Source organism: Coptis chinensis, chromosome 4 (assembly GCF_015680905.1).
Source record: "Coptis chinensis isolate HL-2020 chromosome 4, ASM1568090v1, whole genome shotgun sequence".
NCBI lineage: Eukaryota > Viridiplantae > Streptophyta > Magnoliopsida > Ranunculales > Ranunculaceae > Coptis > Coptis chinensis.
Window position 1 is genome coordinate 1,062,573 of NC_141459.1, and position 17,082 is coordinate 1,079,654.

The 17,082-nt window shown below is 36.2% G+C and overlaps 2 protein-coding genes across 2 annotated transcripts; one reads left to right on the forward strand and one right to left on the reverse strand.

Annotated features, from left to right (window-relative positions):
* Nucleotides 1-227: 227 nt before the first annotated feature.
* LOC147501023 (aspartic proteinase nepenthesin-1-like) lies at nt 228-2,878 on the forward strand. The gene is given in 2 exon segments (XM_086606060.1): nt 228-2,166; nt 2,169-2,878. Coding segments are annotated over 2 exon segments (1,332 nt in total). The 5' UTR covers nt 228-1,373; the 3' UTR covers nt 2,708-2,878.
* An 8,703-nt stretch (nt 2,879-11,581) lies between these two features.
* On the reverse strand, nt 11,582-14,932 carry LOC147501024 (lysM domain-containing GPI-anchored protein 1-like). The gene is made up of 5 exons (XM_086606061.1): nt 14,158-14,932; nt 12,904-13,021; nt 12,631-12,792; nt 12,494-12,525; nt 11,582-12,105 (listed from the first exon to the last, which is right to left on the reverse strand). Exons 1-5 carry the CDS (start codon nt 14,810-14,812, stop codon nt 11,828-11,830), a joined length of 1,245 nt encoding a protein of 414 aa, XP_086462187.1. The 5' UTR covers nt 14,813-14,932; the 3' UTR covers nt 11,582-11,827.
* Between the last annotated feature and the right edge of the window lie 2,150 nt (nt 14,933-17,082).

A 17,082-nucleotide genomic window follows, 5' to 3' on the forward strand; every position in this document is an offset into this window, starting at 1 on the left:
ATGAGTTGCTATTAGAAACCAAGTTAGGCGCGCAGGCAATACAAGTAAGATTAGAATTGAATTGGGTTGGTATTAAAAGTTTTTAATTAATAGTTTAGTAGGAATTAGTAATTATAGAAGCTATATATATATGTGTGTGTGTGTGTGTGTGTGTGCGCCTAGACATTAGTTTAAGAAGAAATGAGAGAATAATAAGAGAGATGCATTTTTGAAAAGAGATGCATTGGTATGAAGGGGTAAATTCGATCTTTTGTTTATCAAATTTAACATAAGGAGTTAAATTGATGTAATAAAATCTATTTAGTTCAAATTTGTATTCTAGGCGTATTATTCGATTTTGTATGTTTGAATCAAAATTTAGATTCTACAATCTCTAACACCTCCAATTATTAAACTCTAATTCCATAAACTTAAAATACATTGTTAATTGTATGTTAATTTTTAACAAATCCATGGTTTGATTGCCTAAAAAGACAAGGGTACCCAAAAAGAAATTTAAACGAAAACAGATCCTAAAGAAACGACCCACTTATAAAAGCTTTTCTTTTAATACATTGTGAAATCACAAACCATGGTGCACAAAATGATGGGAAATATATACACAGAAAAGAAAATGATAACGGCAAGATGTCTACGCCACGGACCTAACCAAAATTAGACCATCAAACTACTCTTTGTTGTTCCACCAATGCGTGAAAACGAATCAAAAAAGCAATACTCCTCCCTCTTGCAAGTAAACGAGTTAGCCCACTTCCTACCAACTGTTCCCATAAACTCACTGTGCCTTTTAGCTAATTACATATGTTTCTTTCTGTTAATGCGTGGTGTGCATATTTGCCATTTGGTATATTAGATCTTTTCTAGTCGAACATAATAAAATGTCATTTTGGTTTTGATGAGAAGCCCATGCTGAAAACAAGTGTGATTTTAAGCTGCTGAAACATGTTTATGTAGTTCAACGTTCAAACTTGAAAAGTGCCACATTTTGTGATTTGTGATAATGTGAACTGGATGAGGTAGCTAACCAACTCACATTATGCATAGGATCTTGAACGAGTTTCTTAACTTCCAAAACTCTTCGAAGTCATAACTGCCAATAGAGTGTGATATAATCAATTGAAGAGACTCACTCAGCTGGACTAGAAAATCACATCTATTGATCATTTCCGTTGTTATTCTTCATCTTCCTTCAATTCATTGATTATTGAATTGAGAGCTATACATTTCTTGTCAGCCAAAGAGTCATGCATGGTTCACACACAATAAAATAAATTAAATTGAAGACCACTTCTTTGATCAAACCTTATATATTCATCTCCTTATCTCTGCCTCGTAAGTACTTCATTTCATTTTTGCACTACATAGTTGCCCCTATGGCTTCATCGCCTTCTCATGTTTCTTTACGTACTGTCCTACTTTTAGTACTAGTTACTGTGTCCTTGTTTGTTTCACCTACGTGTTCCATGTCCCGGCGTATTCTTGAGGACCATAGTTCAGTCAAGAAGGGATTTCGGGTTGATCTAAGACATGTTGATTCGAGGGGAAATTATACAAAGCTTGAGCTTCTTCAACGTGGGATCAAGCGTGGGAGGCATAGGTTGGCGAGGTTGAGTTCGTTGGCCACAAGTGGTACTAGTGATGCAGTCCAAACTACAGTTCATGCAGGTAATGGAGAATTTCTTATGAACTTGGCAATTGGTACACCGCCTAATTCTTATATGGCCATAATGGATACTGGTAGCGACTTGATATGGGCACAATGCAAACCTTGCGTGCAATGTTACAAACAACCTACACCAATATTTGATCCTACACAATCATCTTCCTTCTCTAAACTTTCATGCTCAAGTAGCTTATGCAAAGCTCTGTCCATGTCTCAGTGTGACGATGGATGTGAATATATGTATGCTTATGGAGACTATTCTACGACACAAGGCACTATGGCTACTGAGACTTTCACATTCGGGCAAGCCTCAGTTCCCAATATCGGGTTTGGTTGTGGAAGCGATAATGAAGGGAGTGGATTCACTCAAGGTGCAGGGCTTGTAGGACTTGGGCGTGGGCCATTGTCCCTTGTTTCACAACTTGGCTCAGGGAAGTTCTCCTATTGCCTAACCTCCATTGATGATACCAAAACTAGTACTCTTTTGTTTGGCTCTCTTGCAACCCCAAATATAAAAATGGAGTATCACAAATCACTCCACTTATCCATAATCCTTCACAACCATCGTTTTATTATCTTTCTCTTGAAGGGATTACAGTTGGAAAAACTCTCCTTGCAATTCCAAAATCGACATTTGCACTCAAAGAAGATGGAAGTGGAGGACTGATTATAGACTCTGGTACCACCATCACATACTTGGAAGATCGCAGTTTTAAATTAGTGAAGAAGGCATTTGTAGCACAAATGAAACTTCCAGTAGCCGATGCGGGTTCCACTGGACTTGATCTTTGCTTCTCTGTGTCATCTGATGCTTCGGACGTCTATGTGCCAAAACTAATATTCCATTTCGATGGTGCTGATTTGGATTTACCAGGAGAAAACTACGTGATTGGTGATTCAAGTATGGGGTTGCTTTGCTTAGCCATGGGGGGGTCAAGTGGAATGTCAATCTTCGGTAATGTGCAACAGCAGAATATGTTGGTCCTTCATGATCTTGACAAACAGACCATGTCATTCACACCAACAAATTGCAATCAGCTGTGATTCCATAAAATAGTCTCATGTTTGTGCGTGGGTATGTGTTGCTAGCTGGTGTTGCAGGGAAGTGGTGTTAAGATATTTCCTTCAGGTTTATTTCAGGTTTATTGTAATCTCGCTTTGCCTTGGGTGTGTTAGAATTTGAAATTGTTTCTTGAACAAATGATATTATTAAAACCATGGGTATGTAGAACACTAGAACCCATTAATCTAGGACTATTACCTTTTCCTCAGCGTCAGGGGTACGTACACATGCAGCATATCTCAAATTGGCATTAGGCGAGGTAGGAGTAGCAATAACAGGAATTTTATTAGTACGTGCGTGTCAGTCCAATACGTTGATTGCAAATTAAAGCCCGTCCATCATAATGATCATTTGTTGGGGACCTTTGTTAATCCATCCTACAAGTCTGCAAACATATGATATCTAGCTATGATACGAGTGGAAGTGTGGAACATTGGTACCTGATCACCAGTGGGTGAGACGGATGAAGGTTACGCAATCTGTAGGCCTTACTTACTTTAATTAGCTTAAAAGTTCAAGCAAATCATATTGAGTTGAGCTATATATATAACCTCAACAAATTGTTGAACAAAAAGCTAGATAGTAGCTCAACCTCCAAACTGATATCATTAGACGTATTGACTGACTAGATAAGATGAACCATGCAATTATCCTAGATTGTCACCATCATCCAATTCTTCGAGAACAAGTTAACGGACAAAATAATATATGTACTTAGGAAAATTAGTAAATGTTCTCTATGAGCTTTAGAAATGATTAAAGGATTGGAGGAGGTAATGCATATCATTGTATATATTTTGACCAATGTCATTATTCAAGCTATCCTAAACATTTGAATATGTTATAACATTAATTTTTCAAATTATTTGTGGCGACAATAATAATGAACGATTAAATTAACTACAACTTGGCTTAGCGAGTGTGAATGCTCACGTTCTGTAGAATCCACCACTAGACCCCCATTTTAATAATACAAAAAACAGATATGAAACTTGGTAAAAGAATTTTTGTCAAATGAATTCTAACCTAAGAAAGTCGAGAGTTACTCCTCAAGAGTGTTCAACAATTTCGTTCTAGGGGTTCCTCCTGTCTTACACTTTTTTTTTAATAAGTTTTTAGGGTTAGGCATACTCTGGGACCTGCATTAGAATCTGAGATAGATGTTTCCATTCTTAGTTTAGAGGAGGTACAAAGTACATACAAGCATAGGTTCGTGATTCCGAACGAAACTTCGGAATTCCGTCTAAATTTTTGGTTTTTCAAAAAATCAGAATTCTAAATATAGAGTTGAAATATCTGAAATTTCAAAATCATTTGAAATTCTGAACGTAATAGGGGTTGAAATTTAATAAATTTCAGTTTTTAGATTTATCGGAATTCCAAACTATGCATTCAAGTGTGTTCAGTTTCAAGAGAAGCCAAATGGCCTGCAGCCCGATTTGTTTCCCTTGAAGACATGATTAAAGATGATACTAGTACATCTCCTAATAAAACGTTAATAGCATTGACAACATTGTGACAATACCATGGAGGTACTGTCTTACACTCTTACAATGTAAGAAGTACAAAACCTACTCGGCGCAACAACTTTTGAGCCCATAATGATGTTGATGGGCCTGAAGCTAGCTGGGCTTCGAACCCGTTTAAGTTGAAGTTATATTTATGCTTTCAGTTTTTAAGCCCCAGTCAAAGGCCTCATTTAAGGGTCTGGTAGAATTTTTTGTTCTTTTTCAATTTAATGAAATTTTCATTGAAAATGAGATTTGCATTTATAAACCTATGTTACGCAAACAGTTCAATTTGACGACACAACAAAGTTAATAGTAATCATCATCGTACAGAAAGAGTAATAGTGAAGGAATGGCTTACAAAGGGATAGGATGAGAAGTTGGTGATATATGGCCACAAGATATATCAAATAATAGGAGTAAAACAACCAAGTAATGGACTAATGGAGTAATGGTGATCCTAAGTTGACTTAACCATTGGAGCTATTTTGATCACCAATCTGCATCCTAGTATTTGAATCTTAGAAATGTACCAAGGGTACCAAGTGCGCTTCTTTTATCCCACTTTCTTTGTTTGGCCGATTATGAGCATGCAACAAACATGATCAATCCCTACATGTTTGATGATTCCAATTTACAGATTAGTCAGAGTCACAAAAGCAAAGTATGGAGTTCCAACAACAACTATCAAGATCCCTGTGCTGCCGAAAGTTATGAAGGATTCTTTTGCTGAACCAATTCATTTCATGTAAACTATTATTCCTTTTATAGGTACGTAACAGCCTAAAATAGCATAACTTATCGAGTATGGAATATCCAGTGACACTGTGTTATGAATGGCACGTTATATACTACCTAAGATAGATCAACTAGAATCAGAACATAGTCACGTCAAGATAGATCAAATTGATATAGACCTCTTAGGTTATTAATTAATTCAGGTGGACTTAGGTTGACTCCGATGTGAGCATGTGACCGTATAATTTAATTTCATGGTAAAAACGGCATTTTCGTTATTGTAAGAAAAATGACCTAAAATCATATATATAAGTTTGGAATAACTATGAGATAAGTGCTTAGGAGGAGAGTGATTCCATGAATTCATTCTAAGCGCTTGAATTGTCCGAGTGAAATTCCAAAAGATTTCACTATGATACCTGTAATACAATGAATAATGCATTCATCCATGATTTTAGAGGTATGATTTTAGAATAATGCATTCATACATAAACTCTAAAATGTTTGGCTGTGCACTGTCATTTGCAATCATATTCCATATTCTCTCCAAAGCATATAGGATATACTTTCAAAGTTTCAAAAGATATTGGAGTGATGAAATCAAAACTTTGTGTATGTTTGGATGTATAGTTGTCAATTGCAACATTCTATATAAAAGAAAATATATATTCTCTCAAAATCTCAAGGAATTTCATATTTTGATCGAACGCATCTCTTTCCCTTTTCAAGGCCAAATTGCCACTACTATGACAATTAAAAATTTTAAATGATGCCATTTTACAAGACCACAAAGAAAATAAATAACTTAAAAATAGTTTAATAATTAGAGCTTCACTACAAAAACAATATATTTGAGAGGGAAAAAATTACTTACTGATTTACCAAAACCATGTATTGCCACAGTCAGTCACACTCACAGAACTTCAAAATGTGGGTTTTGTGAATTTTGCTTTCAAATTAAGACGATGAAAATCAACTCTTCTTTTTATGTAACTGTATGTTCGTCATCTAGAACTAGGTTTACACTATTACAGATATCCTCATCATTCATCATTACCTTCAATTATTGGTCATTAAATTCAAGGAAACCCCGTTATGAAAGTCAACTACAAGAGTACCAGAGTTGACAAAAGGAAGTTAGTTGAATTTTTGCAACGACTTCCGATTATTCCACCCTAATTTATAGATTTCTAGGTGTGTCCTTACTCTATAATTAACGACTTTAGAATTATTGGAATTTAAAAAATTACAAAAACTGAAAATCATGCTGAAGAACATATTTAGTCTTAAATTTGGTATTTACATTTTTTGACACTAATATTGTTATTTAGAAGCCTCCTTTTATATTTATAGAATTTGCCCCCTCTACATAAATTTAAACTTATAAATAAATTAGCAATCTATCCGTATTATATAATTATATTTGAAACACATGTACTACAAATTTTTATATTTATTGCGATGTTTAAAATCACTAATGTAGCCAAAATGTGTTGGCATATATATTGGCAATACGCATTAAAATTTAGGGTGGGGGATGTAATCCAACGATACGGATCTTCGTTTGGATTAGGGTGCTCATATCTATCTCACTTTAAATCATGGCATGGAGAGCAAACTACCCTTTTAAGTGTTGTGTGCACCAACGTTAACCCACCCCACGCGCGTCCTTTATATTTAGAGCTTTTTCCCCAGCTGGACCATGTAGTAAGTCATCGCTGCAACCTTTTATTTCTAAAGCACAGATCAATGCACAACAAAATCGTGCTGTCTAACCTTAGAAGCCTAAATTTTAAGAGAAAAAATCTGGAGTTGTTGAAACCGGCCAAACACTAAAGAAAGAAAGTGGATACTGGATAGAGCATGGAGGTTATCAGAACACATGAGTACGTGAAACACTTGCATGTGTAGCAAAAAAAGATTAAGGAGCCGCTCCTGTTTAATTTATTCTTGTGGTGGGGTGTTGAGGGTGTAGAGATGAGATATGATTCTTCTTTGTTGACAATGCAGTAATGAAGCTGAATTCATTCTATTCTCTATTAGTGAGTCTCACATATTCAACATGGCAGATTCTCTTGGGTCCAATAATAATCTCATGGATATCTGTTATCCTAATTCCTATGGTGATAAGGATAACATATAAAAAATTGGTTGATCATGACTCTTGTAACAGTACAGGTACTGTATACAGCTTAAATTCAAAATGATAGGAAACATAAATTAGCTAGGCTTTTCAGTGAACTTAATGAAAAAATATAAAGTCACACTGAAGTTACTTCGAGAGAATGTCACTTAGTGTTGAGGATATGATCGAAGATAATCCGATTGCTTGAAATTTGATCAAATGTGAACAATTCTTTTCGATCAATAAATAACCCAAACAAATATACACGTACACCTATAAACTCACCAGGTGGTGGGACAGATTTAACGAAGTCAGCATATGCCAAGTCTACCAAGTGCTTTTAGTCCTTTTGGTTGTGGGGACTTGAAGGGTACAGTGCGCCACTACCGCGCAGTACCGGCCAATTGTGAGGTACCGGCCAATTGTGAGGTACACTAACAAGGACAGGGGTGACACGGCCCTTCACTATCTATCCTTTCTCTTTTTATCTTTTGAAATCTCTGTATTTGATTCTGCTCTCTCAAATACAGAAAAGGCACAACGACCTTGCTTATTTGGCTTATATTCGAATATCTTTGCGGCTTTGCCCTGGTTGGCTGGTTTTATAACTCTTTTCTGGCAACTTGCTTCCTTCTTTTGACAATTCCATATATAAAACTCCGTACAGTTACCTCAAAAAATATGTGTACAGGACTACAGGTTGGTAGTGAACAATCACATAAGCTTTGATCTTCCAAGTTCCATCAAGCCGGAATTCACCAAAAAATTGATAGTTATAGTGCAGACTGTATAATGATACTAACTTGCGACATTGGCCAAGTCTCCCAACGTCATAAAAATTAGATTTACTACTTATGCAGAAATTAGTACAAACATCACAATTGTCTTCTATAATCCAAAGTTTCAAGCTACATATGGAACCACAGATGCATAGAGATTAGAGAAGTTGTTTAAGACTTGATATACACTGTGCTATGCCCCCATCTTTTCTTCGATCTTCAAATAAAATAAGAAAACCGAGAAAAGCTATATATCCGTACTGATGATGACTAAGGATTAAGCTTTAATGATTAAAATCTAATAAGAAAGTACATGGAACAATTGTCCTTCACTACTACTCATGACTTAAAGCAAGTTAACCTATAAGTATTGCATTTTTTTTCCGCACGAATTCGTGGTAGTTGTTTAGTGCTATCATCGTCGTCATATTATCATTGTTTATAACTAGTCTGACTAAATTAAGGGTCTGGGCGTCTGGCAAATTGGATTGTTTGAATCATATTGAAATAATACTCTTTTAGTATGATTAGCGTGCAACACTAAATATCTGTGGCTTTGCTTACAAACAGTTATTTGAAAAAACAAAATGAATATAATGCATGAAGCATGAAGTTAGTCAAGAAACTAAACTAATTCAAAAGAAAGCATGATACAAAAGACAAGTTAGTGATAATAATGCTTAGGGCAATAATGAGACCAGAAATCACAACTTCTGGAAGTTCAGCTCATTTTCTAAATCCAGAGATAACTGACAAAATCATACATTTTGTGTGAGTTCAGTTCTTGATTTCTAGAAGTTCAACTTAAGTCTTGAGAATTGTCTTCCGTTTTACCTAGGGGAAAATTTCAGAATTTGTGGATTCAAACACGGTAGAAGATTCACCAATCTCAGGGGTTTAACACGCTACAACTCTTTAAATTCATATAATATTAACCAGCTGCTATACATAATATAATATTACGCATATATTTTCGCAAGCTCCTTAATTGTGCCTCTTGCGGAAGTACATTAATAAAAGTCATTATCTCTACACTATATGATAATCCGGGTCTTTAGGAAACCCCCTCAACTTTCGAGTAGGCAAAAAAAAAAATTATTATTTAGCCATTCCTCCTTTATGAGTTTGAAATTATCAAACAACTTAACAAATATTTACCTAATGCCCCCATACTACAATCAATCAAAATTAGATATTAGGCATACCTACGTTTTTCAAACTTCTATTTCCACACCAATTTTTCTATATATATATTCCCTTAATTTTTCAACCTAAAATTATTCTGAAATCTCAACCGCAGTATCTACAGTAGCATCTGATTGAGATAATTTTTTTTTTAAAGGACTTTGTTTTAGTTTATTTTTTTTTATTTCTATTGTCATGTTGAGCACTTTCGAAAAACCGGTGCGAAGCACGGTTCAATATAGTACCTTGTATTAAAAAATAAGATGTTCTAATTATTAGATTACAGCCTGGAAGAATCAGTCTCGAACATCCCTAGAGATACATAGAAAAAAAAAGTTATACATCTCCAACAATTTTCAATCTTCATTCTAGAATATAACATTTTTTTGGTTTTTCATTTAATTAATGACACGAATTCTCTAATATGGCTCTTAGTCTCTTGGCTCTTCGAATCATTCTAAAATTCCCAAAAGTGATCGTTGCCCGACTTACTGTGGTCCCTAAACACGTTTGCACTCCATCAGAAAAATAAACAAATGTTTGAGATATAGAACACAGCACACAAAGGAACAAGGACCATGTACCGAGTTAAGTAAAGCTGAATGATTCCGTATTAAGTACAAACTGATTCACTGACGTACACTACAATTTTAAAACGTCGTAAAAGGAGAACCAATCAACCTCACTCCTACACACACCCACTCCTATAAAAAACCGTTTATCACAACATGCATCTTCACACAATTAACTGAAGACTCCAAACTTCCAAAGTTTCTAGCTCACACTTACTCCTTACTTTGTTTTTGTTTCACTTCTTACTCCCTTCACATCATTCCCTTTGGTTTTTGTTCATGGATGAGAAGAAGATGAAGGTTAAGAAGGGCTGGTTAGCAGTTAGAGTTGGATTAGAAGATGAGGACGGTGGATTCCAAAGATTTGTGATACCAATATTTTATCTATACCATCCTCTTTTTAAGAGGCTCCTCGAGAAGGCGAAAGAGATTTATGGATACCACACAACAGGTCCTTTAAGACTACCTTGTTCTGTCGACGACTTCCTTCATCTTCGATGGAGAATTGAAAGAGAAAGTAACAATAATCATCACCACCACTATCATCACCATGGTAGTTTTTCATTCCACTCGTGTTGAGTATGGTAGTTATACTGTGGAGGCTCTTGTTCAATCTCATTTTGGTACTACTATACAACAGGAAAATGAATAAAGAGAGGCAAGTGGCCGGATGGTTAGTTTTAGAAGCACAGATGGCACTTTCTTAGCTAAGAAATGCTCCTATTTGTTCCCTTTTTTAAGCTCTTTTGTAAGTTAAGCGTCTTAGAACATCAAATGTTATCGGTTAACCATTTTAATTTTAGTGAATGGTAATTGAAAGTATTCTTATTTGATTGCCCTCCTCAATGTATCTACTATCTACCGCTACCATTTGTTCTGTATCTATGTTTAGATTTTCTACTTTTTCCCCTAAAGACTAAAGTTATGAGGCATCTAAGGAAGCACCACTCTACCATTTCGGGATACTTATCCCAGGTTTTTGGAGATTTTTTTCAACGTGAGTATGGAATCCGAATTCAATTCCGAATGCAATACTTGTCCTTAAAACCTTGCCAACCACAAGTATTCACCCTTTATCGAGAGGGGAGCCTACTGCCTATCTTCTACTTTGTGACGACTTTTCATTTTTTATTTTTTATTATGGTATGCAAATCATTATGCACTACTTGTGTAGTTGTGTGATCTTGCTGTAAAAGACATAATAGTGGAATTCTGAAAGCGTTTTGAAGTGGGCGTAACTGTAATAGGCCAGATTGGGCTGGCCCATGTGATATGGCCATAGAAAAGATAGTAGGACTCCTGAAAGTGTTTGAAGGCCCTTACGAATTGAGGGTGATTCTTTCATTTGGTCTACAGCCACTGCCTCCATCTCAGCCTGGTCTGCCATTCTCTATTTCTTAAAGTAGAAGACGCTTCTGAAGAGTGAAGAGTGAAGAGTGAGGTAGAATATCGTCCCTGTTGGATTTAAAGTCTTTCTCGAAAACCAATTTATCAGCTCATTTCTGGTACATATTCACTATTCAGCAAAGGCTACCCAAATAAGCTCAAGCCGTAGGCATTAAGTAATTATTAAGAGTTGCTACCTGTTTGCTCATGGAAAAATCCCAAATCAACACCAATTGGGAGATGCATTCATTATGAAGAGATCATACTCTAATACATCAGAGTACATCATTGATGTTGAGAAAAATAGACAAAACATTCTCAATTAGTCCATCATAAGAAGTCGACTAGTAATCTGCAGAACTATAGAAAAATGAAGGTCTTGTGACATCTATATAGGTAACTGATTTGAAGAGGGGGATACTACATTTTTTCCTTTAAGCATGAACCCGTGATACAAGGCCAACTAAATCCTTAGAATAATAGGAAAATATGTGAATACAGAAGGCCTGCAAATTCCTCAAAAACAAATAAAAATGAATAGACAAATAAATAGATGGACAAGTAGAAAAAATGCCCTTGCTCTGGGTGCTTAAACCGAACATCCAGGCTGCTTACTAATCATCAAAATCAAAATGAGTGGTGAGTCCCAAATTTGCTCTAGGAACTGAGCACAAGTACAAACTAGTTCAGAAATGAGTTGCTAAAACTACAAGGGTAAAATACAACAAATGGGCCACCTAAAGAGTAAAAAAACCGCAAAGAGGAGCCAACAAAACCCCACTTTCTAGGTAATGGTAGATTGAAAAAGTTACAACCACTTTGACATTACCAAGCTGCTAAATAGATATACAACTAGCGTACTCGGAAAGCTAAAGAATGAATTAGTCCATTTGGGGGCATCAGAGGTACTCCCACTGGGGCCGTTGGCTGGAGGGAGGCCTGGTAATGACCCACTTCCTGGTACACCAGAAGACTTAGGCGTGGTTGGTCTTGCACCTGATTGAGAAGGAGCAGGGGCAGGAGCAAACATTGAATCCCTGATTACTGATGTAGGAGGTGCAACAAGTGGAGGAAACTGGTGTTCCCCTGCATCAAAGAAAATAAACTTTATAGTGGGTGTCCGGAAATCTGGAATGACTCCCAAGACTAGCAACGTTCTAGGAAGTTCAAGTTCATCTTTGAAATTCAATTTGTATCATTTATCTTGGAGTCCAAACAAAATATGCCTGTCAACTCCATTATTTTAGGAGTACGACATTTTTAATCTATTTCATGGGGGATTGAGAAGTTAAAAAACAATAATGGTCTTGAAAATAATTGGGAGATGTGACTACACTCACTACAGGTAACGGATTAGAACATGGACGAAGATAGAACAATTTGGAGTGAGAAGCACGTGTAACCTTAAAGAAGTTGAAATGAAAGGGTTCCTTAACTTTGATAAATAAAACTTAAGAATTTGAACAAATCTTACCTGGACAACGAGGCTGAAGAGAGGTGGACAGCCTGCAGAGTTACAAAAAATAGATTTACCGGCCACACAATTTCAGGTAAAATAACTTATATAAACAGATATATTAATAAACAGGCCCAATATGGAGAGAAACTCACCTGGTGAGAATGGTTCCATTCACATAACCACCATAAGTACAAGAAGTAACATTGCAACCTGCAGCACTCGGTTGTGCAGTAACATTCCCCAGCATGAGATTACTGTTTCTGCACTGCATGCTCGAACAGGATACAGCTAATGATGCAGGTGTGCAGTATAGACTGCAAGTAGTTTCAAACTGAAAAGGTTAAATACAAGCGTAGTTCTTCCTCTAATAATGAAAGCAAAAAACTTAAGAAGAAAAACAGAAAGATAGTGAAGTTGCTCGTTACTTGAGATTCCCTGGTCCACAACTGCATTGCACACAATGACTTGCTGTAATAGCATAGCTCCCATTTGCCACATTCAGCCCAAAATCCGCTGAATATCTTGGAAAATTGGAAGCACACGCTGTAACAGAAGAAACAAAGGAAACATCCAAGCACCAAGTCCATCTGTAAATAAACTTAACATATGAATACAGCATAATATTAAACATTCCATCAGCGCAATATGAGTGGATCGACAGTCACAAAGACATAATACAATACAAACAACCCATTCCACGTTAAACATATTTGTAATCCAGAGAAACCGCAAACTAACATAAACTGGTTCAGTTTGATAAGCCATCCTGCACAGTTTAGTTTCTTTATAGACTTCTCTTGTCATCTTCTATGGGGGTGTCTTCCTGATTACTAATCGCCTTAAAGTTCAGTTCACAAAATCATATTAAAATCGTCCATAGTATGGTTTTTCGTGGAATCAAGACCAGGTAATAATTTTACAGTTCTTGAACACCCCTTAGTAGGATTTGGCAGCTAAGCAAGCTGACTATTCTGCAAAGTATGAATCTTGCAACTTTTTTTTTTGACTAAAAGACCCCTCATTCCTTAATTAAAATCCTCCTCAATAATTTTAGTCAATTGTTCATCTAGAGGGGGTATAAAATACAAAAGAGTCTCAAGAGAGTCTTTAACACACTTAGCTAATAAATCTGCAGCCCGGTTGGTCTCCCTATAGCAATGGTTGACACTACTGTAACTGAGTTTCTTCCTTTTGCTCCCGCTAGATAGTACAATATTTTGACAATACCATGGTGGTGTAGTCAAGCCATTAACCATACTCACAGCAATCATAGAGTCAGAGTACACCTGTACTTTGGTAATGCCATGTTTGAATCTTGCAACTTAAAAAGCTCTCACATTTGAAAAATAAAACAACGGGAAAAAAAATCTCATGCACATTACCATGGAAAAAAAAAACAGCATATCACGAATATGGAAATCCAAGAACAGTTCATAATTTAACATCTCTATAGCCTAACACAAAGGGAACAAAAAAAGGACAAAACAGCTAACCAAATCGCACCCACCAATTATAGCTCGTTGGTAAGAAAACACATACAAAATCAAGCTTTAGAGCCTTCATTCACAAACAAAGACAAAACTAATTCACCTAACATATAAAGGCAACTAATTAGCAACCACTTCCACACATTTTCATGCATATGCACATTACCACTACTAAAAGAAGGAAAAAATTACCAGGCAACGGAACAGCGAGAATATCACCAGCGTTAACAGAACTAGTACCCATAGCATTAACATTCATAAGATCAGAAACAGTAGTAGAATAGCTAGCCGCAATACTCGACAACGAATCCATAGGCATAACAAGATAAGACAAATAAAGAGCTGGCATAAAATTATCAGTAGAGTTAAAACAAGTACAAGGCAATGGAACAACTAAACTCATCCCAACATCAAGTACATTAGGATCAGATATCGAGTTAGCATCTCTAATCTGGTCAGCAGAAACAAGCCCAGAGAATACTAAACCAGCTATAGACACAAGTGTATCAGAAGGCCTTGTTTTATAACGCGTAGAAACAGATTTACGAATACCATCTACGCAAGAACATAAAATAGGAATCTTTAAAAAGAGTTGTGAAGGGAGGATATGGTTTTCAACATCTGGGTATGAAATGTCAATTGCATTGGTGGTTAGAAGAGATACTGGGTCAATTTGGAAAAGGGCAGCTACTTCAGAGACTTTGAGGTCAGTGTAAAGAGTGTAACCCAACATTGCATTGCAAGTATCAGAATTTGAGCATGGCTCGATTGTTGATTTTGAATGGACTAGTGTAGTGGCAGTGAGTGTAAATATGATGAAAATGATGTGGAAAGAGTGGGGTGCCATTGAAGAGAAGGGGTTTAGGGTTTTTTGAGGATTTGAGGAAGGGGAAAGTTGGTTTTGTGGAAGGAGAGAATGTGAGTGTTTGGAAGTGGAACAGCTGACTGTGAATACTGGCAAAGACAGAGAGAGAGAGAGAGAGAGAGGTAAAGTCATTTTTCTTGGGTTTTGATCTTGTGGATTTACGGAGTTACCCTTTGTCTTTATCTGGTATTTACAAGTGACATGATTCTCCTCTCCATGACTCCATAGAATTCAATAACACTTTTTAAATTCCATGCTTAATTGAGACAAAATGAATGACAAGTATCACATGAAAAACTACCATAGTATGCAAATCTATCTTCTTCTATATAATAAAAATCAATAGTGTATGGCCGCAGGGCCTCCATCTAGTTGTTGTCATTGTCTTTTAGTAAATTGTGACATGACATATCCAAGTGTTTGGAGGATTTGTGTAATTTTATTAAGTGTAATCAATATCATGGAATCTATCAAAAAGTCAACAATTGCGATTGGGCTTATAAGTTGTTGGGCTAGCCTATAAAATGTTAGGTCTCCAATTGATTTGGGCTTATAGATAATGGGTAATTGAGTTGGCCTTGCGGCTGGACTTATAAATTGAGTTGTTTCGTTGGTCTTGCGCCGAATATTTTTTATGATAAGATGCGTTAATGTACGCTTTCTGCGACGAATCTTGGCGATGAGTTGTTAAGGTAGTCTTTGCGGTAGCGTCGAGGTCTCGTGGAGGTCGTAAAGCACGCGGGCATACCCTAGTATCTAATAAAATAGGAAAATGTAGGGCCCAAAAAACCCCGTCCAATAGTAGATAATCATTATCATCAAAATATGACTTGGCAGATCTAAGCGTTTAGAGGATTTGTGCAATTTTATTAAGTGCAATCAATACCATATGATTTATCAAAAAATCAACCAAAAAACAACAATTACGGTTGAGTTTATAAACCGTTGGGCCTCCAAATTTGACATGGTACTGGACAATTGCTATTGGACTTATAGATGATGGGCAATTGGGCTCGCGTTGCATACACTCGGCATATTCCATCAAAACAAATTTTTTATACTTAGCCAAATTCAACCAATTTTTTACTCATATGTATTTACTTGTCATCAAAACCTCAAACCTCAACTCCTTAACCATCAACTCTTCAACCACCAACCTCATTTATTGTGTCAACTTTATAGATCACAAATTTCTCAACCCAACCTCATTTCTTGTGTCAATTTTATGGACCACAAATTTATCAACTTTGCATTCACTCACACTTTTTACATTACTATTCTCAACTTTGCAACCTTTATTCTCACATTCATTCTCAACTTTGCAATTTTTATTCTCACATTCAAAATTACTTATTATTCTCGTTATGCTGAATCAAACTCCTCATCCAAATATGAGAACATGATGAATGACGATGATAACATGTTTGTACTTATTTTTCCGTTGTTACAAGACATGCACGAAAACTACTCGTGATCATCGAGGCTCGATCCCCAATAGAAAGTACATTTATCGTGATCGAATCAATGTTCACAATATAATTATAATGGATTATTTTGTGCAATACCCCGAAGTATCCCTTTGATATATTTCGTAAGAGGTTTATGATGCACCACCGTCTCTTCCTCCAAATCTTGAAAGTCATCTCCGACCATGACAAGTACTTCACATACAAAGTTGATGGCATTGGAAAGTCATGTTTGACGAGTATGCAAAAGGTGGTTGCTTTGCATATGGTTATGGTGCGGGTGCGTGGGATGAATACGTTCAAATTGCAAAGAGTACCCTTTTCGAAAGCTTTAGGCATTTTTGTGATGTTAATGTTTGTGGTATTCAAGGAAAAATATTGAAGGCTCCAAACAAATAAGACATTAAACATCTACTTGCATAAAGTGAAAATTGTAGCTTCCCGACATGGCAAGATACATATATAGGACATAAGAAGAAACTTACAATCATTTTGGAAGTCGTTTCCGATCAAGACTTGTGGATTTGACATTTTTTTTTTTGTATGAGCGGGTTCAAACAACAACGTCAACGTGCTTCAACATTCTCACCTCGTTGACAATCTTATGCATAGTGATGCTCCTCATTGCAATTACACCGTGAATAGTCACAAATACAAAATATGTTACTATCTAGCCGATGAGATTTATCCTAAATAAGCTACACTTGTACAAACAATCTCTTACCCAACAACTCAAATAGAGGGATCATTTGCTAAGATACAAAAAGCGTGCACAAAGATGTGGAG